This window comes from Peromyscus californicus, unplaced genomic scaffold, assembly GCF_007827085.1.
Source record: "Peromyscus californicus insignis strain IS unplaced genomic scaffold, ASM782708v3 Scaffold_10__1_contigs__length_136768540, whole genome shotgun sequence".
NCBI lineage: Eukaryota > Metazoa > Chordata > Mammalia > Rodentia > Cricetidae > Peromyscus > Peromyscus californicus.
Window position 1 is genome coordinate 28,193,166 of NW_026294391.1, and position 26,409 is coordinate 28,219,574.

General features: G+C 41.4%; 1 protein-coding gene across 4 annotated transcripts in view; it reads left to right on the plus strand.

Moving 5' to 3' along the window:
* Positions 1-26,409, plus strand: part of Nhs (NHS actin remodeling regulator) — a 342,196-nt gene that overhangs the window by 273,124 nt on the left and 42,663 nt on the right. For all 4 annotated transcript variants that reach the window (XM_052721028.1, XM_052721099.1, XM_052721254.1 and 1 more), the window contains exon 2: positions 23,329-23,481. In XM_052721028.1, the coding sequence (XP_052576988.1) occupies positions 23,329-23,481 (153 nt within the window). The remainder of the gene's footprint in view (positions 1-23,328; positions 23,482-26,409) is intronic.

The window sequence follows — 26,409 nt, forward strand, 5'->3', positions numbered from 1 at the left end:
AGACTAGATAACATATATACAAATAAGAATGTTTCAATACAATAAAAATTGTTTCTTCCTCATTTAAAACTTGGTGAAGGCCTGGAATACTCAGACCCTAAACATAGAGGGAAAGAGAGGACCAAGTCTCCTAGGAGTTTTTGAATGGTCAAGCCCAGAAGTGGTGTACATCTCTGCTGTTCAAAGCCATTATTCAGCACATAGTTATGGCCCCAGCTAAAGCCACAAAACAAACCAACCCATGCGCATTTAGTAAGAGCTAAGGACAATTGGAAAGGGGTAAACAAAGTCCCCAAAGCTGATACTGCTCAGTCTGGGAGAAACCTCAGTTTTGAAGACATTAATGATCTTGCCAAGGACTGTGCCCCGCCTCCCATCTCCATTACTGACCACTTTGCCACTAGAGCTTGATCTCTCTGGCCTGCCTTTCAGGCCTTGCGATCCATCTCCACCCCCCCATGGCCCTCCCTAGGTTCAGTTCTTGCTAATGAACTTTTAGAAGCCATCTTCTGCAGAAGAAACTGAGAGCAGAGCAGAGCGCTAATAGACTGCGCCAGCAGTTCCCTGCTAGCTCCAGCCAGAAGCACAAATGAAGAGACACAATGTGGGTCAGGGCAGGGAGTTTTGATGATGAACCTCCCAGGAATCAGCAAAGCAGCCCTGCTCTGGGAGGCATCTGCACTAAGCTCATGGCAGCTGCTGAAAGACAGCTCCACAGTCCCTGTGATCTGGAGTCTCCTGTTCAGGATCAAAGTGGCTGCCTCTGCAGGGCCCACAGCTGCATGGTGAGGGCTCAGTGGCCTCAGAAAATGCTTCTGGGCATCTCATGTGTAGCCCAGGGTGTCAAAGCAAGCAAAGCAGCCAGGCTATAGGTACATTCTAGTTTTCAGAACAGGGTAAGGCTTAGAGATAATGAAGGCCAAGCTCGTGGGATGAAACTGGAAACATAGTGAGTTCTCAGAGGTGTCAGTGGTGATGGCCATGAAACTGGACAAAATGGTACCTTTCATCATTTTTAAGTTTGGGGAGACAATACAGAAAGCCTACTGCTTTTCCCTTGGAGGCTACCTCCCCAAGCAGGGCCTTGGCTAGTCTCCTAGCTCCTTAGCATCTATTGGTGGTTAGGTTAGGGATTTCTTGCCTTTCAGCTTTAAAAGCACAGTTAAGACCAGGTGTGGTAGCACACATCTGCAACCCCAGTGTTTATGAGACTAAGGCAGGAGGATAGAGAGTTTAGTGTTATCCCAGACCATATAACAAGTTCAAGGCTGACGTGGGAACCTTAGTAAGACTATTTACCAACCCTTCCCCCAAAGAAACAAACAAAAAGCCACACCATCCTAAAGGTACAGTCAGATGGAGTGAAATCAAGAATCCAAATCAAATGGCAGAATTTTCAGAAAATTCACCACAGGGGACGTGAGAAGGGGACAAACTGGAGGAAGCAGTGAGGGGAAAACTTAAGGGAGGTATTAGCACCATGGAGTGAGGGAGGAATACTTTTTCTAATGCATCTCCTAACCTGTTCCTGCAGTATAGTTTTGCTGTTCTTCAAATACCCAAGCTTGATTCTACTTAGAGGCTCTGGGCTGTTGGCTCTCTTAGATTAAAATTCTCTTACCCCTCCTTTTCACCCAGCTCACCCCTTCACTAGGTCAGACACATGCTCAAACATCACCTTACCACAGTATTTAGTTTGGGTTCCTCAGAAGTAGCCCCACGACAATTATTCCTATTTTAGGAATTTCCTTGAGAGATAAACCTAGGAAAGCCAAGTAAGTGACAGAGGAAGTAAGGCAGGAGGGAAGGGCATGCTATCCAGCAGTCACCAAGTGGGTGGGCAGCTGGCACTCAGGCCTACTAAGGATCTCAGGGGACCATGTAGCATTGCTTCCGAGTTAGCCTAATTTCTGAGGACATTGACATCTGCTCAAGGAGTTCTTCCAGGGGCTGGAGATGACTAACACATTTAGTTTGCCCGGCTTATAGGCCAAGCATTCTCCCATTGCCACAGCGGGGAAAATCACTTTGAGGTAGGACATTTCAGGAAATCACAGGAGAAGCCTTTGGAGTGTTGTAGTGAATGCTGAGGGGATGTCAGCACGATGCTGAGCATCTGCCATACCACCCTCTCCAAAACAGAAGCCCTGGCACCCTTGATCCTCTCACCCCACTCTCTGCTCCTTCACAGAACTTCTACCACTTGACATAACATCTGTATGTTTATTACCATCTGTCTCTTCTGCTCTACAGAAAGCTCCAGGGAGAGAGACCTCATACATCCTTCAGTGCCTTGGACAGGGTACTGAATGTTCGGTAATGATTACATAAATGAGTGGACTTCAGAGAAGCATAGGGGTTTGCTGACATCACTTTAATCCTGAGCATGTGTAACTGTAGGAGGAGAAGGCATAAATAAGTTGCAGGGACAAAGATAAGTGTGGTACAATGAGAGGGCATGGCTGGTGCTTGAACACGAGTAGATAAAAAGAATCACAGGTCATTGCAGTTTCTTGGTCTAATTTTTCTGGGGACTCAGGGATTTCATTTTTGCTGTGGATATAATAGCTATTACTTTTGCTCCATATACCAAATGGAGACAGCAACAACACAGCGGGAGTGTCTTCACAGATTGGGAAATGTGATATATATCAAAGCCAAAGACGGTAAGGCAAGAAATGTGAAAAGGACCGAGAAAGGAAGGAGAGAAAGATGGGCATGAATAAAGTGCAGTTCGAGGAAGCAAGAAGCCATGGAAAGGCCTCCCAGACTCCAAGAATTGAATAGTCAACTGAAGTATTCATTTCTGAGATGAGCTTTTGGGGCTTAAGTAGATGCATCTGACCCAAAGCTTTCCTTGTAGATCCCAAGGCACTGTTGGTTCAATCACTGAGCTGTGTGCTCCAGACTGCTGGTTTGGATTTACCCCACAAGGAAGGAATTTCGGAAGTTGCAGAAGTCCCTGAACAGGCTGCTTCTTTAGTCTGCCTCAGTGGCTCCTACTTTCTACCCCTTTCTGAAAATCTCACCACAGAGGACCCTGGCATTTCTAGCTGGACTTCAGCCTGCAGCTCCCATGCATAGAGACCTGGGAGGACACACTGGTGAGGTGACATAATAGTGAGATGAGAGGCTTGGGAAAAATGGACACATCTGGATGCCGCTTGTTGTGGGTGACTTGTTCTGAACACACCTTTCTCAGAATGGACAAAAGATAAGACATGTTCTATTCACCAAATCTACTGGCTTGACAATCTTTAAAAGAAAGCTTAAAAAAAAGGATAAAAATTTCCAATTTATATTACATCCCAGATGCCTTCTTGACAATATCCTTGCCTTTTCATGTAAACATTCTTGCCCTGATATTTAAATCCCTGAAAAACTGACAGGAGAGGCCCCCTAACAGCCCATTTAAGTGGGTCTGCTCATCTCTGTACAGGGCAAAATTGACATTTTAAGTTAAATTCAGGGGTAACATTGAGAAATATTCAGTTAGAGAGGTGGTTTATAGTTTCTGCAAATGTTGAAATAATGGTTCGAATTTCTTACTGTGATGACCACATTAGCTAGCTGCTTTTGCAACGCAAAAAGGTTTGAAATTCTATCAAAAATGCTTACTATTTAGGTCGATATATTGTTAAAACAAATAATATGACCCTACAGGTGTCCTGGACAATTGTATGATCTCAAAACTCTTATCTGAGTTGATATTACCGACTACTTTGATTTGGTTTTCAGGTTGACATCTGTATTTTAAGTTTTTTTAAAAAATTAACATTTATTTATTTATCTACCTATTTATTTAGTATATGGGTGCACATGCCACTACATGCATGTGGAAGTCAGAGGACAATTTCTGGCAATTGGTTCTTTCCTTCCTTCATGTGAGTCCTGAGGAGGGAACTGAGGGTCATCTATCTTGGTGTCAAGCATGTTTTCTTGCTTAGCCATGTTGCCCTTATTTCATTTTATTCTTTTATTTTTAACCTTTATTCTTATCACTACATGGATCCAAGCCTACAAAACAAATAAACAAACAAAAAAGTAATCTTCTCCTCTTCAAGACTAATTGTAATCCATTCCTTTTCCAATTCTGGTATTTGCCCATGTTGGTCTGAATTTGATGTCTTTAAGTCAGAGAAGCTCTGCAGAGAAAGTCAGTATCCAGAGCTAGAGGGTATTATGGAGGCACAAGTGGATGTGACTTGGGCAGCTTGCTCTGAAGGTTCTGAGTAAGCAGTTCAACATGGGCCACGGACACTCCCATGTTCCCAGGGACACCCTCTTTAGGACTCCCAGGCCGATGCATTGGCCCCTAAGTCTAGTTCAGCATTTTGACTGACTGGGTGCTTACAGCTTTCATTTGGTAGTCTGAGAGGCTGACTTGGAAAACCATGTGTTATAACAAAGAGTTACTTTGCCTGTAGACTCCTAGAGACATTGTGGAGGTGGAGTTTGGAAAGCAAAAGTCAGCACTTAGTAGAGCAGCATCCACAAGGCAGAATCCAAGTTGATAATCTACAGAGTCCCAGAATGGCTGGCTGGACTAATCTGCTACTGCCAGTGTACAACGGATCCCTTTCTCTTTGCATCCTCATCAACATTTATTGTCATTTGTTTTATTCACGACAGCTGTTTGGATTAGGGTGGAATGGAATCTCAGTTTAGTTTTGATTTGCATTTCCCTGATGGCTAAATAGGTTGAACACTTTTCATGTACTTATTGACCATCTGTACATCTTTACCTGAAAACTGCCTTTTCAGTCCATTTGCCCATTTATTGACTTATTAGTTCTTATGTTTTTATTTTTTTGAATTCTTCATATACTCTGGATATTAGTCCTCTGTCAGATGAAGGGCAGGCAATGATTTTCTTCCATTCTATAGGCTAAGTCTACTAGTTGTTTTCCTATGTCATGTAGAAGCTTGTGAATTTTATATTGTTATGATTGGAACATGAAATGTCCGCTATAGACTCGTGTGTTTGAAAGCTTGATCTCAAGCTGATGGCACTATTTGGGGAGATGATGCCTAGCTGGAGGAAGTGGGCCACTGAGGGCATGTTAATGGGGGATAGATTGTGCTCTCATCTGTCTGTCTCTGCTCTGATTGCCAGCTGCCATGTGTTGAGCAAATCTTCTACCACATTGTCTACTCTGACTAACCATGCTGAGAAATAACAAAGTTAGTTCACTGTGGTCTGAAATCATGAGCCAAAAGAAAAATTTCTCCTTTTCAGTTCTTTTGTTTGCGAGTGTTGGTCACAGTGAGAGTAAGTCAAACATAAACACAATCTCATTTGTTTGTTTATTTATGTATATGTTTTGAGACAAGGTATCATGTATCCCTGTGGTGATATTGTATTTCCCAAAATATTGTGCACCCTAATAAACTTATTTGGGGTCAGAGAACAGAACAGCCACTAGATATAGAGGCCAGAAAATGGTGGCACACACACCTTTAATCAAAGCATTCTGGAGACAGAGATCCACACAGGAAACAGCCAGGCATGGTGACACACGCCTTTAATCCCAGGAAATGATGGCAGGAAGCAGAAAGGTATATAAGGTGTGAGAACCAGGAACTAGAGCCTGGTTAAGCTTTTAGATTTTAACAGCAGTTCAGCTGAGATCCATTCTGATGAGGACTCAGAGGCTTCTAGTCTGAGGAAACAGGATCAGCAAAGGAATTGGCGAGGTGAGGTGGCTGTGGCTTGTTCTGCTTCTCTGCTCTTCCAGCATTCACCCCAATACCTGGCTCCTGGATTTGTTTTTGTTAATAAGACCTTTTAAGATTCATGTTACATATCCCAGAATGGTCTTAAATTTGTTAGGTGGCTGAGGATGATCTTGAACTTCTGATCCTCCTGTCTTTACTTCATAAGTTCTGATTTATGCCATACTGGGAATGGAACCTAAGACTTCATTATATGCTAAGACAGCACTCTACCAGCTAAGTTTCATTTGTCAATCCATGCTATTACTCTCAACTTTTAGATTCCTGTTCAGAAAGCATAGCTTATGTTGATACATTGAAAATGTCTTCCCCTAGTAATTTCCAAGCTTGAGATTTTACATTAGTGTCTCTTGTACATTTCATGTTGATTTGGCACAGGGTGGGAGATGCAGATCTAGTTTCAGTCTTATATATGTTGAGATCCAGTTTTCCCAGCACCATTGTGCTTCTCTTAACTGGATGTTTTTTGACACCTTTGCCAAGAGTCAGATGGGTTATAGGTAGAGGACTTTATTTCTCAGTCCTGTATCCTATTTTACTGGTGTATGTTTCTGGTTTTGTGCCAATATGCTACTTTTTTTTTTTACTCTGAAGCTGTAGTATAGTTTGAAATTGGGTATTTTTATCCATCTAGCATTGTTCTTTTTGCTCAGGACTTCTTTGGTTATTTGGGGTCTTGTGTAATTTCATGTGAATTCTAGTTCTATGAAAGATGCCATTTTGATGGAGACTGTGTTGAATCTGTCAATTATTTTTGTAGTATTACCAGTTTAACAATATTAATTTTGTGATTCATGAACATGGAAAGCCTTTCCATCTTCTGGTGCCTTCAGTTTCTTTCTTTAGCTCTTTGCAGCTTTTTGTTATAGAGATGTTTTACCTCCTTGGGGAGGGGTTGTTTTCAGGTGTTTGACTATCATGACTATTGTGAGTGGGAATGTTTCCTGATTTCTTTTTTAGTGGTTTCATTATTGGTATATGAAAATGTTGGGGTTTTGTGTGTTTCTTATGTATCTTGTTATTTTGCTGAATTTGTTTATCATGTATAAAGGTCTTTTGGTAGAAAGCCAAACTCAATATGTGGTTCATTTGTGTATTTACTAAGTGGTATTCATCTCCCTCCTAAGCAGAATTGTAATTGCCCCCTCTATGCTTCTTATGACTCCTGGTCTATCCACAGTGAAATGTCCCTAGGACTCTTACCAACAGATTCTTCTGAAATTTCATTTTAAGTCAGGTCAAGAAATTGTCCATATTCAAGTGTGTTTTTGTTACCTGCGAATAGAAATTTCACGTAGTTCAACATAATACCTTAGCATATGCTGATCTTTGCCAGCATCTGTCCTCCAGGCTGCTAATCCTCCCTATCCACCAGTCCTCTCCCCACACTACAATTGTCCTTCATCTCTACACTCCTCCTGGAATCAGAAAGCATTTATTTTGAACCAGTGGGGAACTCAGTGTCTCTTCAGTGTGAACACTTGATCCCACCTTGGATAATCATCTAATTTGCCTAATCTGACTACTAGGCTATGAACTCCTTGAGAGCACTGCTGGTGTCCTTTGCTTTTCAAAGTACTTCTGCAGTCTTTTGAACGTTATAATAGATATAATGCTTTGTCTCCTAGACTTGAGTGTGGTTGATAGTAGAGTTGGTTTTCTGCTATAATTTATTTCTCTCCTCCCTTCATCATGATCTCTCTCTCCAGCAAATCAGCCTAACAAGAGAAATCTAATGAAAATATCTTGAACCTGAGGAGATATAGGGTATCACTTATTTATTTTGAAAGATTGCTGAGGTTTGAGGTGTTCATTTGCTTACTTAAGAACTATAAAGTTGAAACATATGAATTTGCCATATCCATATATTTTAACCTACAGATATCTCAATTTCACGTCATTCAAACCAGACTCTTAATATTTTGGCTCATACATAGTTCTCATGGGTGAAGTTGTCTGATCCCCATGTGTTAGCCACTCACTGAGTCCATGGTAGTGCAGTTCCCATGGAGGCACCGTGTAGCTTCTGATGAGCCTGTGGCCTTTGGTAGATTCTGCAATAGTTTGTGGAGTTTTCATTAGAAGTTCTGGATTCAAAAAAGGCTGGTTCATTTCCTCTTTCCCTACAGGTGCCAATATATGTGTTTGATCTCTGGGATAAATGCCAAGACCTCCAGGCTTGAGTTTTCAAATTTCTGGAGATCAAAAGCTCTCCTCACCACCACAGAGGCTTCTCTGTACTGTTTCTCAACAAAGCCTGCCCAGCTCCTTTGAGGGCCAGTGTGCAGACTTCACAGGAGCTGAGAAAGGAAGTGCAGGAGCTCTTGGTTTCCTAAATAGCTAGCATGTAGAGGAGATGAGTAGGAAGGGCACAAGGCTGGTAGGTTTTTCTCAAGTGAATTATAAATTAAAAATTCAGGAACTTTTAATGGATTTTTGGTTATTTATGAACCAGATACACCTGGATGGGTAGCTGGGAGTCTCTCAAAGTTTTCCCCTTTATGTACCCCCCTCCAAAATACACAAGACCTTAGCATTATTGTATTTAGCACCTTCAGCCATTTCATGTGACTTTCAAGCAGAGTATCTTTTACTGTATAATACTAGTAGAAAACACCCCAAAGACAAAGGAGGGATCTAAAATTGAGCTCAGTTCTCTTACTGCAGTCAGTTTGCAGCTTTTGAAGTAAGTAATTATGACATTGTCATTAGGAATTGAGATTTTCAGCATAAGAGAAAAAGAGATGAAGTATAAAGTCAAGGAAGTTAAATTAAAAGCTACAATCTTACATTTCAATTGGAAATGGCAGTTTAAACTTGACCGACTTTCACCTTCTGAAACCTGCATATTTTCCAGTTCTGCTTATGAAGAAGCCTAGAATCAGTGGCAATACCATAATAGAGAATACCTGTGGTATACAAAAGGCTGTTCCATCTCAAAGAAGCCAGGACTAATTCCAGGTCTGGAGCAACAAATGTATAAGGTGAATCGACTTACCAAAACACAGACTAACTGAGTCACAAAAGAACCCATATTCTCTGATACTGAGTTGAATAGTGGGCTCAGTATTCCCACTCATCAGGCCATGACATACCTATTACAAATATCTAAGTTTCTAGGACAGAACGCTCCTTTGAAAAGACTACCGTTTGGCTTGGATGCTCATCTAATCATAGTTTTCTTGTTGCCCCAACAAAAAGCATCAATTCTTTTCTATCTATAAAGATACTGATTAGCAAATAATAATTATTAAGTGAAGTGAAGGTGATATGTGAGGGGCCTTTTGTATTTAAATTTTTCTACCATCAATGATGATCTCTAAATTCTAAGAAACTAACCTTTACATAGTAGAAGAGATTTATTAGCATATATAAGTGAGAACCAATCATGTCCTAATTACCTTACTGCTTCACAGACTAACTAAATTGTCCAAGAGGGCATCTGTCCAAGAGGACCAAAGAGATTCTATGTACCATATTGGAAAACAGGACCATTTTCTTCTGTGTACAGTGCTTCCTAAATAGGAAGATAATTTTCACACATTTTCCCCTATTTCAGCACTATTCCATTCCAGCCTATCCCATTCCATTATACTGACATTTTTTAGCTCCTTAAAGGTATGGTTCATTTCCAAATGGCCTCTCTTGATGGTGCCTTGTGAAAAATTATTTTCACTAGTACTGTTGAGCCTGAAATGGTACACGTGGACAAGAACAAATGAGAATCCTCACCTATTGTATACAGTCTGTGGGTATGATAGCTCAAACTGTATGGTTTCTGTTTCTGATGTTTTAAAAAGGATATAGTTTCATTCTATCTATCTATCTATCTATCTATCTATCTATCTATCTATCTATTCAACTATGCATTTATCTATTATCTATGTATGTATGTACATATTTATGTGTGTATCTATGTGTTAATGTATGTGTGCACATCTATCTATCAATCATCTATCTATCTATCTATCTATCTACCTACCTATCTACCTACCTACCTACCTACCTACCTACCTATCTATCTAATATGTACTTCTAAGATTCCTGTCTGCTCTCTACCTTGTGATTCGGGAGCTGAACCTTGGAGTCAATTGTGCTTTGACAGCCTCTGTTGCAAACTGTGTTATTAAAGGAGAGCATTCTGCAGTCCAGTGCAAGGCACATTCACAGTCAATGAAGAATGGGGCCCAGATGAGGCTTTTTGAAAAGATGTTCATTGCGATATGTTTTATATATCGGAACCAATCTCATGGCCAGTGCTGAGAGCACAAATAAACTATGGTATGTTCATGTGGTAGAATATTATGTAGCTGTTAACAAATATTGTTTCTGAATATATATGTATTATATATAATATATATTATATATATGAAGACTTTCATATCATAAGAGGAATTTATTAAAAGATGTATTGGAGGAAGCATATATGTTATTTTTCAATTATTAAAAGTAGACATGAGGAAAACTATTTGGAAAAGTGCTGGTGAGATAGCAGTGGCCTTGGGTGACATGATTTTAAGTGTTTTCCTCCATGTTCTTTTAATATTTTCAACTTCCCATGAAGTATATATCTTAATCACTGTTTTATTGCTGTGAAGAGAAATCATGACCAAGGCAATTCTTTTTGTTGTTGTTATTGTTTTTTTGAGACAGAGTTTTTCTGTGTGTATCCCTGGCTGTCCTGGAACTCTCTCTATAGACTAGGCTGGCAGTGAACTCACAGAGATCTACCTGCCTGTGTCTCCGGAGTGCTGGGATTAAAGGTGTGTGCCATCACCACCCAGCAGCAATTCTTATAAAAGAAAACATTTCACTGAGGGCTTGCTTACAGTTTCAGAGGGTTAGTTCCTTATCATCATGGCAGGAAGCCTGGCAGCAGGAATGGCACTGGAGCAGTAGCTGAGAGTGACATCTGATCTGTGGGGGCGGAGAGAGGGAGAGGGAGGAAGAAAGACTGACTGGCTGGGCTTAGCATGGGGTTTTGAAACTGCAAAGCCCACCTACAATGATGTACTTCCTCCAACAAGGCCATATCTACTCCAACAAAACTTCACCTCCCAATCTTTCTAATCCTTTCAAGTAGTGACACTCCCTGATGACTAAACATTCAAATATATGAGCCTATGGGTGCCATTCTCATTCAAACCACCACAGTATATATTAGGTTTTCTAGTGGAACTGAAGTGTGTCTGTGTGTGTGTGGGGGGGATTTTTTAATTTACATTTTATTGAGTGAATTTGTAAGAGAGAGAAATGTATAGCTTTAGCTATTTACTTACTTTTTAATAGCTAAATAATAAATCCTTGAAACCAAAGGAGAGATAGATTGACAAAATGAATATAAGACCATAAATGCTCTGATGACAAGGGCCCTATGATAGACATCTGTTATGACTTGGATCTGAAATGTCCCCACAGGCTCCTGTTCTGAATGCTTGTTCCCCAGTAGTTTTTTGAGGACTGTGGAACCTTTAGGAGATGGAGTCTGACTAGAGGAAGTAGGACATTAGGGGTAGGTCTTTCAAGGCTATCACTTGGTCCCTAGTTCTTTTTTTTTTTTTTTTTTTTTTTGGTTTTTCAAGAAAGGGTTTCTCTGTGTAGCTTTGGAGCCTGTCCTGGAACTCACTCTGTAGCCCAGGCTGGCCTTGAACTCACAGAGATCCACCTGCCTCTGCCTCCCGAGTGCTGGGATTAAAGACGTGTGCCACCACCACCTAGCGGTCCCTAGTTCTAACAGCACTCTGCTTCCTAGTCTCTGATGATGTGAGGAGTATTTGTCACACTCCTGCTGCTGTGTCTTCTCTGTCATGTTGGACTTGAATGTTTCTGGAACTGTGAGCAACAATAAGCTTTTCCTCCCTTAAATCACTGGTGTCAGGTATTTGGGGCACAGGGGCACAGGGGCACAATGGTAACTAAAGCACCACCTCTGTGTCCCCGTTCCCTGGTTCTTGGCCCAGGGCTTTAGAAAAGTAGTGCTGAATATAAGTGGGTGGATATGAATGAATGTCTAGACACCTCAGGTTACTAGACATGTCAGTGTTTCCTCTTTGGAATCCTAGTTAGTACTGCATCTAAACCAGTGCTCTCTCCAGGGAGTCTAAAACATCTTTAGGCCTTAGAATGTGAACTCAGTTGGCAAGATCATGCTCTTCCCAACTTACTCCCCCTCTTCATTCTTTTTTCCCTTCTGGGAAACTCGCCTTTCTACCCATTTCTCCTAACCTCTTACTGTAATGTAGCCTGTCCTTCTCTAGATTCCCATGGTTGTGAATTCCTTCTTTGTATCTATCTAAATATCATCCACTGTGATTTTGTAGATGAATAAAACCTGTAGTTGGTGCAAAACCCCATTTGAACTCTGTGTCTATTTCATTTCACTGCCAAACTCTACAGGGAGACATTAACAAGCAACAACAGCAATCACATGTATTTCCACTAAGCATTTACCGGGGACAGTGTGTGCCATTGCCAGGGATATGGAGCGATGTGGTTACAGAGCTAAGGTGCATGAATGTGGCTGAGTAGCTCAGGAAGTCTGTGAGGAGCATGAAGAGAGGGAGACAATAGTGAATGGCTAGGAAGCAGAGTGCAGCCTGAGGCGGGAGGGTTAGTTTTGGAGATGAGCCTTATAGAATGGATAGAGACTAAGTGGCAAAAGCATCTACATCCACAGAGGAATCGGGGCAGCCAAACTAAGTACGTCTGCTATCCTGGGCAGTCCTCTTCTGGGTTGTTTGATATGAAAACAGGTTGCAGAAAGGGCAAAATACAAGAAATGAAAAGTGTTCAGATAGTTCCCACCCTGTGCACCCACATGTAACCCAGATCTGTATCCTCCAGAGTTTGTGGTTTTTGTTGCTGTTCCAATGTTCTTCAGCAATGTCACCTCTCTGTGGTTGTATGTATACTCTTAGCTTCAACACAGCTCATGTTTCTGGTAAGTGCACAGGGCTATCTCTTCTAGCTATGATATTCTCATAGAGCTCTTGGCAAAGGAACTCTTGAAGGTACCTAGGATCTATAAGGCAACAGAGTACAAGTTTGGTTTCTGTGGCTGTTCATCACAAAATTTGCACCCTAGGTTGAAATGCTTCTGGAATCCTAAAATTAAAAGCTGATTTCAGCCAGGTGGCAGTGGCGCACACCTTTAATCCCAGTATTTGGGAGGCAGAGCCAGGCAGATCTCTGTGAGTTCGAGGTCAGCCTGATCTACAGAGCGAGATCCAGGACAGGCACCAAAACTACATGGAGAAACCCTGTCTCAAAAAAAAAGCTGATTTCATAGAAAAGCAGGGCAGTAGAGCATTGTCTCTGAGGGACAACTAGATAAAAGTAGGTAGCAAATAATGACTAAAAGTGATGGACACAGAAGCCAGCCAGCAAACTCCATGAACCCAGGATCAGGAGGCTTACACTTTATTATTATTATTATTATTATTATTATTATTATTATTATTATTATTATCATTGCCTCTGCCAAAATTCAAGTCTGTGAGTTTGGAGCATATCTTTGGCCTTAGGTTTCCTTATCAATATTTGAGAGGAGTGACCTAAACCATGGTTTTTGTAGTGTGTTGACTGCTGCTCAGAGTAAGATGTGTTTTTAGATCACGACCAAGCAAATTCGTGCATGCATGCCCAGCAGAAACAACAAACAATAGCTCCACAGAACAATACAGTACACTTGAGCATATTCTATTCTACTCTATTCTGTTTCATTGTTTTCAAAAATGCTTGTCTTGACCTGCTGAATGGGTTTTGCAATCCACTAGTGGGTCATGCCCTGCAATTTGAAAAAAAAAAAAAATACAGACCACTGTAATTTCCTAGGTCCCTTCCAGAAGTAGAATACAATGATTCTGTTCCATGCTTACAGGAAGTTTCTGAAAACAGTAGCTGATCTGTGATAGATGCCAGTGTGCTTACATTGTGGCAGAAGTATATGGTGTAGAATAAAGCTGGCGAGTGACCTGAAGATGAGCAAATGGATTATACACCCCTCCTAAGGGGCATGGATTATACTGTACCTCTGAGAATGACTCTTGAGAGGATCTCCAAGTTATCACACCAAGTATTGCCCTAGTCAACAGCCATCAGAGATGGGGATGTCAGACCTGTCAAAGAGGTCACAAGCTCCTTGGTTATGGGCATACTTCTGTTTCCAGCCTGTGAGACCCTCAAAGTGTAACCTGTATTAGCACCATCTTCATTTATATTCCATCTACTAAGAATACAGAAGTTGGGGTATTTTTATTTTGTTTGAGTGTTTGTGTGTATGTATGATGCGGATGTGTGTGTGTGTGTGTGTGTGTGTGTGTGTGTGTATGTGCGCGTGTGCACGCGTGCGCGCGTGCGCATCCACTCCTATGTGTGAGTGTGGTCACTCTCATGCCATGTTGTGCATTTGGAGATCAGAGAACAACTTCAGGTGCTCAGCTTCCAAGCCGTTTGAGACAAGGTCTCTCCGTTGTTCTCTGCTGTGTGTGCCAGTCTTGAAGGAACACTGGGATGCCAGACCTCGGCTACCACCCCCGACTTTACGTGGGTTCTGTGGGTTTGAACTCAAGTTCTTAGACTCACATGGAAGTGCTTTTACACATGAGCCATCTCCTCAGGAAACACAGACATATCTACACTTTCTTCTTTTAAACTTAGACCTTAGACTCTTTTGTGTTCCTATTATAGAAAAAGAAAATAATTTTTGATTAATCAGTGATTAATTCATTGGAGCCTCAGAACCACACTATGAGTGCTCTATGACCTGGAATATGGGATTAAAATCACATAGTTCCATGATTTACTTTGGCTTTCCCTCCATCTTTTCATCACAGAGAGCCCAAATTTTCCCCATCAGCCCACTCTGCCATCACTTCAATACAGAATCTTTCAAAGTAGGTTTAGGTGGCTGGTAGAAAGCAAACATATCAGACAGAGCAGGACTGCACCCAGAGATGGACACTTTCCAATCACTCATATGTAAAGATAGGGATCTGGAATGCTAGAAATGTTCACTGACTTGCACAAGGCCATGTGGTTGCAGAGCTACAACCACAACGTAGAGCCCTAGTGATCTTTCCAAAGGATATCTGACACCAAAACAAGCAGCAGTAACAGTAATGACTAGTCTTTTTAAAAATTTTTTTATTTTTATGTGCATTGGTGTTTTGCCATGCGTGTCTGGTCCCCTGGAACTGGAATTATAGATAGTTGTGAGCTGCCATGTGGGTGCTGGGAATTGAACCCAGGTCCTCTGGAAGAGCAGTCAGTGTTCTTAACCACTGAGCCATCTCTCCAGTCCCTGTAATGACTAGTCTTTCTGTCATGAAGATTCATATTGGTATAGAAGTTAAATTGTTCATTCAGTGTTCTGTTCTGTAGAAGTGGAGATATTTTTTTTTTTTTTTTTTTGGTTTTTCGAGACAGGGTTTCTCTGTGTAGCTTTGCGCCTTTCCCGGAACTCACTTGGTAGCCCAGGCTGGCCTCGAACTCACAGAGATCCGCCTGGCTCTGCCTCCCGAGTGCTGGGATTAAAGGCGTGCGCCACCACCGCCCGGCTTGAAGTGGAGATATTTTAAAGAGCTGGAACTTGTTAGGAAACCTCCACCCATCTTCCTGATGCCGAGAAAGAAGCCTATATTTAACAATCTGTCCAGAGTTGGGAGCAGGTCTGAATTACTAAGGATATACCGAAAAAAAGCCCAATAGTACAGTTTCAAGAAACCTTACTCTGGATTTGGGCTGCTTGGCAGGACTTTTGTAGTTCTTGCTGCGCCTGTATGCTGCCCTCCTCTCCTCCAAGTTGCCAAGCAGCATGGGCAAAGGGATGGTTGCCAAAGAAAGGAGAACAGGTGGGAATGAACGATCTCCCTTGGTGAACTCCCCTCCCTGTCTTCCCAGCACCTCTGAGGACTCTGGAGGCAGCTCCAGACTGACTACATTTCCATTTTGCTCACCAAGCTGTTGGCTGCTGTGGAATGGCTTCAGCTTAGCAGGGAAGTGGGAGCAATCCGACTGTGCATCTGCAACACCCACTATTTCAGATGCTTCCTAATACACGAATGTGTGATGCTCCTCACTGCTTTCTATCACAGGCTGTCAGAATGGATGGTCTGTGTGGGGATGTGTTTCTGGCTGAAAAGTTATTATGCGGTGGGGGTGGGGATGATCAGCAGAAGGGCAGGAAGGAAGGTTAGCAAAGGTATTTGTAGGTAAATGTTTCTTGTAGACACTCAAAGAATGTTTTTAAATTTTTCTTCTCTCCTTTGAAGGGGTAAAAATTCCATTTTTGAGTAACTTGGCACATTTTGTTGAATTTTTTTATTACACACAGAATTCAATCTTTAATTTCAGCTGTCTGCTACCCCCACCCTTCAATTATGAAGAGCCCAGGAGAAGGAAGAGAGAGAAGCTGGGATTAGCCCATGGGAGGGTATAATGTCTTTCTAGGACAGGAGGTTAAAGCATGAACTTTTTTTTTTGATTTTATGCATTATGGCTGTCTTGTCTACATGGATGTCTGAGCACCATTTGCATATCTGATCCCGCAAAGCCAGAAGAGGGCATCAGATTCCCTAACACTGGAGTTATGGATGATTGTAAACCCCCATGACTGGGAGTGCTAGGACTCAGACCCTGCTCCTCTGGAAGAGCAGTCAGGGCTCTAACTGCTGAGCCATCTCCCTGACTCAAGAATAAGCATTTTATTCTTTGCCCATAGGTTATTCTTTAAGGTAGCAAGAAGCTCACAAGGCCATCTAGGAAAGCTGGAATCAAATCAGTATCAGTTCTAGCAGGGCAGGGGATAATTGGGGCTTCAGAGAGCTTGGGCAAGGTTATGTGTGCTGCTGATCTTCACTCCTTCCCAATAGTTCCTAAAAGCAAACCTCCTAGACACAAGTCTAAGAGCCTCCCTTCTCTCCTCTTCTGGTGTTTGAGAAAGGGTCTCATATGATAGTCTAGAATCATCTGGAAGTCATTATATATCCCAGGCTAATCTCAATCTCACAGCAATCTTTCTGCCTCAGCCTTCTGGGTGAAGATATAATACACACACACACACACACACACACACACACACACACACACACACACATGAGAGACACACCAGATGAGAACCTTAAATCTTACGTCTAAGTCAGGCCATTTCTGAGGACCAAGTGAATGACAGTATCCATACAATTGATACATCACTCTGAATGAAGATCTAGACAATCTCATTGTCTCTGAGGTGTGAGACGGGAAGGAACTCAGGTGAGTCTATAAAGACTCCACTGCCCCACAGACATGATGCTCTTTTAACAGTTCACTTTTGTGGTGTCTATTTGTAGTGCTAGTTGTCTTTCTGGAATGTACTAAATCTCTCCCAACCTCCTTTAGTCACTTTCTAGAGCATTATCTCAGTTCTTGGTTACACCTAATTCTGTGGAAGACACAGAAGGTGGAAATATTGAATCCTTTGCTAGATACTTTTAATATGGCAGGTAACTCCTTCTCCCTCTCCCTACCTGAATCACCTTGTAGCTTGAGTTTTCCTGCCTGGCCCACAGTCAGGACAAATCTCTCTCACCTGCCAGTCCCACAGCCTCTCAGACCCAACCAAGTAAACACAGACACTTATATTGGTTACAAACTGTATGGCCGTGGCAGGCTTCTTGCTAACTGTTCTTACAGCTTAAATTAATCCATTTCCATTAATCTATACCTTGCCACATGGCTTGTGGCTTACCGGCATCTTCACATGCTGTTTGTCATTGTGGTGGCTGGCAGTGTCTCTCTGACTCAGCCTTCCACTTCCCAGCTTTATTCTCCTCCTTGTCCTGCCTACACTTCCTGCCTAGCCAATGGCCAATCAGTGTTTTATTTATTGACTAATTAGCAACACATTTGCCATACAGAACATCCCACAGCATCACCTTTAGCTAGTTTCTGTATTGGTTTGAGAAAAAGAAGAAGCTGTGAAGCCAGAGATGGTGCCCAACCCCAGATAGTCTACTTACAAGGTATATGACTGCAAATGTCCTTTTTCTGAACTTATCTATAAAATGAGCTAATACTTTCCTCTGTGAGTTGAGTGAAGGGGCCATGGTATTATGAAGAGAATGCACCTGCCTTGCAATGAGGCACACAAATAGCCTTGTTTTCTGTTGTAAATGATAAAAATGAAACATCTAATCCTACGTCCTTCAGCAGGAGTATCATAGAGGAGAAGATGACAAGATAAGGCAAGTAAGGGACTGACTTTAAGGAAGTAGATATATTAATGAGGAGAATATATTAGTTTCCTATTACTATGCTATTATTCCATAATAAACTACTATAAACTTAGCAACTTGAAACAACATTGTCAAGTATACCTGGTGGCACAGATCTGTAATACCAGTGATCTAGGAGGTTGAGATGGGAAGATCACAAGTTTGAGGCCAACCTAGGCAACTTAGTAAGACTCTGTCTCAAAATAAAAAATAAAAAATGAAAAGAGGGCTGGTGATACATCTCAGTGACAGAGCATTTGCTTAGCAAGTATAAAGCCCTAGGTTCAATCCAGTACCACAAAACCAAACCAGCAACCCCTCCAATATCATCTTGCAATATTGTGAATCGAGACTCTGAATCTGTGTCCTTGGCTCAGAGTCCCACTAGGCTAAAAATCAAGGTGTCACCTAGGGCTGTGCTGCCATCTGAGACCTAAGGTTTCTCTTTCAAGCCTATAAGTTCTTGGCACAAATCAGCTTTTTGAGGATATGGGACTGGGGTTCTCAGTATCTATAGGTGGCTCATCATTTTCCATCATCAGGCTTTCTCCACAATGTGGCAATTTGCTTCTTCAAGGACATAGGCGAATGCCTCTGTTACTTCTCATCTCTTAAGGACCCACATTATGAGACCATGACCCACTCAATAGAACATTTTCCCTGTTGATAAACTCAAAGTCAAAAATATAAATTCCTTTTGTAAACTGACGTAGCGTAAATCATAGGTTCTTCCCACACTCAAGAGGATTACATGGGTTATATATTGAGAGTTCAGGAATCTTGAGGGACATCCTGGGACTCTATTTGATAGAGGGGGCCCCTAGTTGTATTCAGATAAAATAGTAAGCCCAGCTTACTTCCCTTTTTATTGCTGTGAGAATATATATTACAGAGGTAACTAAACTTGTTGTCATTCATGATTCAGCCATGATGAAATTGCTAGAAATGGAAGAAAATAGGGTAGGGTAAATCTGAAGGTGGGGGCAGCTTTGTACTGGCAGTGGTATAGCAACATTATGAACAAATTAATTCAGTTTTAGTTTAACCATTACTTAGCAAAAGAAATTACTTGGTGTATGTGTGTGCATATTTATATGTTGATGTGTACATGGGTGTACATATATGTGTATGTGCATTTGGAGGTCAATGTCAGGTTGCAGTTGGTTGTTTTACTCTTTGTCTCTTTTGGGGGCCTGACACCCAGCTCCCAAATAAATACACACAGAGGTTTATTCTTACTTATGAATGCCTGGCCTTAGGTTGTCTTGTTTCTTGCCAGCTTTCCTTAACTTAAATTATCCCATCTATCTTTTGCCTCTAAGCTTTGACCTTTCCCTATTTCTGTATATCTCTTCTTTCCTTCTTATTCCATGTTTGGCTCTGTGGCTGGGTGGTTGGCCCATTCTTTTCTCTCTCCTTGATCTTTCTTCCTACAGTTCTCCTTCTATTTATTCTCTCTGCCTGCCAGCCCCACCTATCCTTTCTCCTGCCTCACTATTGGCCATTCAGCTCTTTATTAGACCATCAAGTGTTTTAGACAGGCAAAGTAACACAGCTTTACAGAGTTAAACAAATGCAACAAAAAAGAATGCAGCACATCTTTATATATTAAACTAATATCCCATAGCATAAAAAATGTAACATATCTTAAAATAATATTTCATAACATCATGTGTCAATTTCTATCATTTTCCAACTGAATCTGGAGCTCACTGATATGGTTATATAGGCTGGCCAGCAAAGTCTGGGGATCCTACTTCACTGTTCCCTCAGTGCTGGGACTACAGACACATATTGTTGTGCTGGCTTATTACATGCAAGCTGGGGATCTCAACTCAGATCCTCATGCTGGCTTTACCAACTGAGCCATTTTCCTCAAGCCCAGAAATGACTGTTTTTTATTAGGAAAATGGGATGGCTTCATTGAGTGTTCCATTAGTGCCTCTTTCTGCCTCCAGTGGATGCACCACACACTTAATACTCCGTGACTAAAGGACATAGCTGAGCAGTGATAGATATCACTGTGGCAACAAGTAAGTGACATTATCACCTGCTAATGCATGGAACAAACCCATTCTAGCTTCTCAGAAGAGGAAGGATAGGGAAGTGTGGATCCCAAGGGCTGGAAAAGCAGCCATTATGCAGGAGGGTCGGTTCCTTTGAGGAAGCAAGATGAGGGTACCTACACTGGAATTCAGAAATTAATCTTTGCATTTGATCTGTTCTTAGTATCAGGCAGTTTAGCAGTCAAAAACCTCAGGACTGGCTTGTCTACTGACCATAGAATGAATGAGTTTAGGGCACCAGCAAAGTAACAATACTTTGTTAAATAAATAAAATAACAATACTTCCTTTCAAATAATGTGAAATTTATATTTAGTAATGGGAAAATTGCTGAATTTCTTTTTTATTTTATGTTATGTGATATTTTCAGAAATTATAGTTCCTTACTACAGAAATGTGGGAACTGTATTTTTGGAGCTATGTAGGGCCTCTAGAATCTGATGTTTTTAGGTCATTCCTGGGAGATTGTATCATAGAGCAGCAGGAAGTATGTGCCAGACAGCATTTTTCTTAATCTGTTGCTTTCAGGAAGAATCATGTCAACATTTTCATACAAAACTACAAAACATATGCCTCAAGACGATAGGGATTTCTGTGTGTGATGCTCTGTCTAGGACTGTGCTTGACATTACTGTTATATAATGTTCCTGGGTGGATAGGTATTTCCAATGTCAGCATTCTCCTCTGTTCACCCATGTCACCCAATCCATCTTACTCCTCCAAGATCTCAAGACATCATCAGAAAACATTTTGCATTTCTCAAACTTTCCTGATGATAAATCAACAACTTTGGAACATTCTTAATATGTGCAGGTTATCAACCCGGTGTTGGAAACACCCTGGTTCAAGGGCTCAGTGATCTTCAGTTTTTTTTTTTTTCAAACACATCTGATGAGTCTTTTCCTCAAGCCAACACTAAGGCAGATAGCAGGACCAAAAAATGAAAAGCCATGGGCACTTGACCTTTTATTCTGAGAGGCTGCCAAGGTCTAGTCAACAGCACAGACAGTATGAGGAGGATTAAGTCTTCTGACCTATCTCCACTCACCTGGGCCCAGCCCCAAATTATGACTCTAACCTCCCTGAAGAGACAAGCCTGATGGGAGGGGTACCCACACCTGTACACACACTTCTGGATTTGCCCATTGAGTTTCTTGTTCCTTTTTTATTCCACAATCAGACTTTCTGTTCTGTCCCTTCTTCCATCTGTCACCAGCACACGAGTTCACAGCTACCTTTGTTGAGTTTAGCAATGACCTCAGCCTGTTGAGCAGGAGTTGACCTCTATGTCCAGAGACAGGATGATTTTCCAGCCAATCCTGTCACCGCACCAGAGTGTTCCTCGGAGGGTAACTGAATGAGACTTCTGTCTTCAGAGCTCCGCCCCATTCACTGGAGAGAAGCACCCTGATCTAGACTTGCCCCTCCCCTTCTATACCAAGGCTGCCCACACATTCTCTCAGGCCTGAAAGGATCAGCTTGTCCCTTTGTGAATCCTCCTGTTCTTGCCTACAGGCTTCAGTGACCCCTGACTGGTTCACTAAGCACCCACAGTTCCTAAGGAGAAAGTTGAGGCTATAGAATAGCTTGAGAAAGAAAAATGACCTCCTTTCATTCCTGGTTCCATTGACCCTCTTCTTCCCTCCAAAAGAGTGCTGCCTCTACCCAGGGAAATAGTCTTCTGATTCAAATTCTTAAAGATTAAGCATCTAGGAAGAATAAAGAGACATATTTAGCCACATCTCTGTGGCTAAAGGTGAGAAAATATGATACTACTTATGGTCACCCTAGAACTATATTGCTAGATGTTAGTCATACATTGCTATTTTAATTAATAATAAAAGTTAAAAAATTTAGTTCCTCACTCACTAGCTAATCCATTTTGAAGTGCTCAATAGCCACTGTGGTGTCCCATTTCTTAGTCCAAGGGCAAAGGGGATACTATATTGTATAGTGAAGCTATAGAGAATTTTCTCAGCATGGAACATTGTATTAGATAATTTAGAGACATGATATATTCCTCTTGATTCTGCATGTGTTTCAATACATCATTTGATGTGTGTTTGTTTCTATTTTTATAGTGCTAAGAATCAAACCCAGAGTCTCACATGAGCTAGGCAAGTGTTCTGCCATTGAACTACATCCTTAGCCCTCCGTTAGTGATTCTTGTAGTAATGAATACTTTATTCTAGACTAAAGAGTGCTATTAAATACTGTAGGAGAAAAAACAAAAATAACTGCAGTTCATGGTGAGAGAGAGGAAATTTAATCATCAAAAGGCTGTATTTTCCCCAGTTTTCATTCTTGTATTCCCTTTCTACAATGTATTCATTTTCCTTTCTACATTTTCTATAGATTATCTTGTTCCAGGCTAGACTTCTCAAAGTGAAATGGTAGATCATTCTTCTAAACGAGAAGGCTCAGAGTGGAACCAAAGCCTGTCTGGGGCCTAGGGATAAACAGTGAAGCAGAGTGTCTCCAAACCATGCACTGGGGAAATGAACCAAAGCAGGAAGGAATCAGAGACTGAGAAAAGCAGGATGCTCCTGGGCCAGGAGTCTGGCTCTGAATCACGGGTCTGAAGGATGAAGCCAACTGTACCTGATCTTAGCAGTCTTGAGGCTAATAGGCCACCAAGTGCTCATGAGTTTCTCTGGGTTCCTATTTCTCAATCACAGTCCCCTAGTTCCCAGAAGGTTTTTCTATAAGTATGCATCCTCTACTCATAAGGAGTTGGTTTTGTCCTGGGCTGTAATGAAGGAGACAATAGTGAAGTGAATGCTGTGTTTAGGAGAAAGAAAGTCTTCCTTGATTTCTCATATGAGTCGTAAGGACCATGTTATCTACAGATGCCCCTCCCCCCATACCCACTATCATACTTGTGCTTATGCTTAGGCTAACCTTTGGTGAAACCACGGGAAAATGGCAATCAATGGAGTCAAGAGGTGGAGGGCAGGATCAGGAAAATTTAGCCAGAAGCCACAAGGGACAACATAAAATACAGACCAAAGTTTAGGTAGATAGCAGGAACAATATGCAGAAGTATCCCGTGGTCTCCCATCTCTTGGTCCTAGGGCATAGTTGTCTCCATATGTATTATCAACTTCAAAGTTTTTTCAGCCTTGAGTTAGGTTTTTTGGTGAGATCAATCAATCTGGACTTCACCTCTACATGCCTTCCCATCTCCCTGTCACCTGCACACCACCCCAGAGCCCACTAAATGCACAGTTAGAGCTCCTGATGCATAATGCCCTATTTGATCTTTGTCTTGCAGCCGTCTCCAACTTGGACATTGAGAGTAAGTTGAGTGTATACTACCGTGCACCATGGCACCAACAGCGAAACATCTTCCTCCCATCCACCAGGCCACCCTGTGTGGAGGAGCTGCACCGCCATGCCAGACAGAGTCTGCAAGCCCTGCGCAGAGGTAACTGATCCAGCCTGGGATCATCTAGGGTTTTTCTGTCCCGTCAGTCCTGTCACCTCCTTAGTTAAAGCAAGCACTTTGAAATGCTCCCATTTCTACCCTGTATGAAATCCGTGTGTAATATCAGTTACATGTATATGTGTATTGAAATTACCATTATGGCCTAAATATGATCACAAAGAGAATTCAAAAGGGAAAAGTATTAATAACTGTATCTCATTATGCAAGTGCCAATTCACAATTGTATTAGATGACATAATGAAAGCAGTTAGATGTCTGTACCTCTCAAAAATAAATTTGAATTAAGTAAAGATAGAAGCCATTCCAAACAAAAAGTGTGGAGAAATGAAGGAGCACTGGAGGCAGGGGCAGGAGAAAAGCCATGAAAATTGGTATATTCAGCACCTATTAGATATGGGCAAAGTAAGACTTTGGCTTATAATGAAAAGGGAATTAGGTTTGATTCAGAAATAGGTTCCTGGCTTCTTTCTGTAGGAGATTTGGATAAAGTATTTAAATGTTGTATGGGACATGGAACCTTTTCATTGACCATCAGCACATTACAGGATGGCTGCTATGCTTGGCTCCTGCCCAATCATTCTAACAATCATAGTAAGGCCCTCAAGTGCTCTTGTGTTTCTGTTGAGAATCTCTGAGCTGATCCAATGCCCTCAATCTATGGGGAGGTGCATGGAGACTTGAAATGTGTGAAATCTTGTGCAGAGTCGTGCAGGCTAGCTTCAGGGCCAATACCTCGCCCTGAACCTCTGATCCCCCAGCCAGAACTCTTTCCTACTTTGCCATATACTGTGTCTTGTGAAAATAGATATTCATATTTGCTCTTCTGTCACAGCATTGAGAGCACCAAAGACAGGCATGTAACAGCCCAGGTAGAAAATGAACCTTTTCTTACTTCCCAGTGCCTTAAAACCTATGAGAATGAGGACTCAAAATGCTCATTATCCTTTAAAAGTCCCCCAAATGGATATCAGAAGATGGTATGCCCCATTTTCTGGCCTTTAGGTTTTTGTTATAGAGACAGATGCTGTCTACACATTCATTGTATTTGTTTCAATATCCCTACACTTATTTAAGGATTGCTAGTTTACAAAAACATTATAATGCAAATAAAATATTTTAAAGCTTTTTTTCAAGACACAGACAACCCTAATAAGTATTGTTTTCATCCACATCTGTATGACTTCTTCCTTTTCTCCTTTTAATGAAACAACTGACCTACAACTGTCCCCAAAGCAGTTGTTCAAAAGTTTTTGTTCAAGTTATTAGTAGTGAGATGCTGTGATATTTATAATAGAGAAAGGACACTTACTGTTCATTTCAGCTTTATGGTTGGGTAAACAAAAATCCTTTAATAAATTTTTAGTGCAAGCCTCCTTCTGGAAGTCTTCCTCTATACTATTCTATTCCTAGGCACATTTCCCATAATACCCTATGCATCCTCCCAACATGCACACGTAACCATCTGTCGTAACTGACCACTATGGTCCTGCCCGCCTTCCACTGTTCATCCAATAGCAACTCAAGGGTAAGGATGGTGTCTTATTAACTTATTCTAGTCAAAGCACGTAGCACAAGTCCAGCATATGGTAGGTCCTCAATGGATGTGTGGAAGGGAATGAAATTCTGCAGAAATCTGATTGAGCATTGAAAGCACAAGATGACTACTGAGGAATTTTAACATTCTCACTAAATGCTTTCTCAGATCCCATCGTTAGAGAGCTTGAGTAACATTAGCCCTGTAGACATCATTCCTTTTTTTATCACTTTATTATTATTAATCAGTCCTCCCTGATTAGATTGTTACAGATTTAACCAGATAACACTGAGCTGCTCATAAGCTGTCATATTTCACTGCTTCATCAGGTTTGGACTTAATGACAGAACTGAAGAACAGCAAGTACCAATATCAATTTTCTCTGCAGTTCCTCCTGGGGGGATGAGAGATGGATATAAGGCCTTCTGGGGTTCAGATGGAAGACTATGGAGCCTGTTTTGCCCTGTTCAGACTGCCTTGTTTTGTGGTTGGCTCAATAGCAAATCTTGGGTGTAGTAGTTTTAATAGCACTGCAGAGAGCCATAAACAGGAATTATAGGCATCATAGAATTAAAAACATGCAGTGGTGTAGAATTAAAATTAGAAAGCGACTTTAAAAAATAAATAAATATAAAATAAAAACCTTGCCTAAGAAACAGTAATGTAACTGTGTATCCATCAGCATAATCCACCTCTGCCATCTGGTGGTGGGGACTAATACCAAACTTGCAGACAAGGGCTTGGCTCCCTAAATGTGGCAGTGAGCTTCCCTGTGGGGAGTCTCTATTTGGACAGCTGGAGTTGCCTTGCTGTATGGGGAGACAGAGGATGATGAAGCATGGGCAAGTAAGACTGGGCAGCTGCAGATTTGTGCTCGTTTGGGAACTGAGATTAAACTTGAAATTGAATTCCTTATTATCATCCCCCTACCTTGAACAAACTGTACTGAAGACTAGGCAGTATTATGCTAGATGATAGGATTGAAAGCACAATCAAGTGTGGTCTCTGCTTTCAAAGAATTCCTGATGTAGTGAGGAGGATGAAGAAGTAAGCAGTTAAGTTCAATCCAGTGCTATGGGGACTGAGCAGAAATGTACCTATCATGCTATGGAGCCTCGAGGAAGTGGCATCTAAATGGATCTCAAATTGTTTAGAATGCAATTATTGCTTTCTCTTTTTCTTAGCAATTCTTTAATGCTCAGCGCCAGTAATAACTTTAAGTTATGCCATCTTTTATGTTCATAAAACACACAGAGAGACTAATACGTGGCTATAAAGAGATAATTATATTTTATATTTCCTTTCCTTTCAAGTTTCTGGCTGGTGTCTAAGTTTCTTTGGTCTAAAGGAGTAAGAATGAAAATTTGACTGCA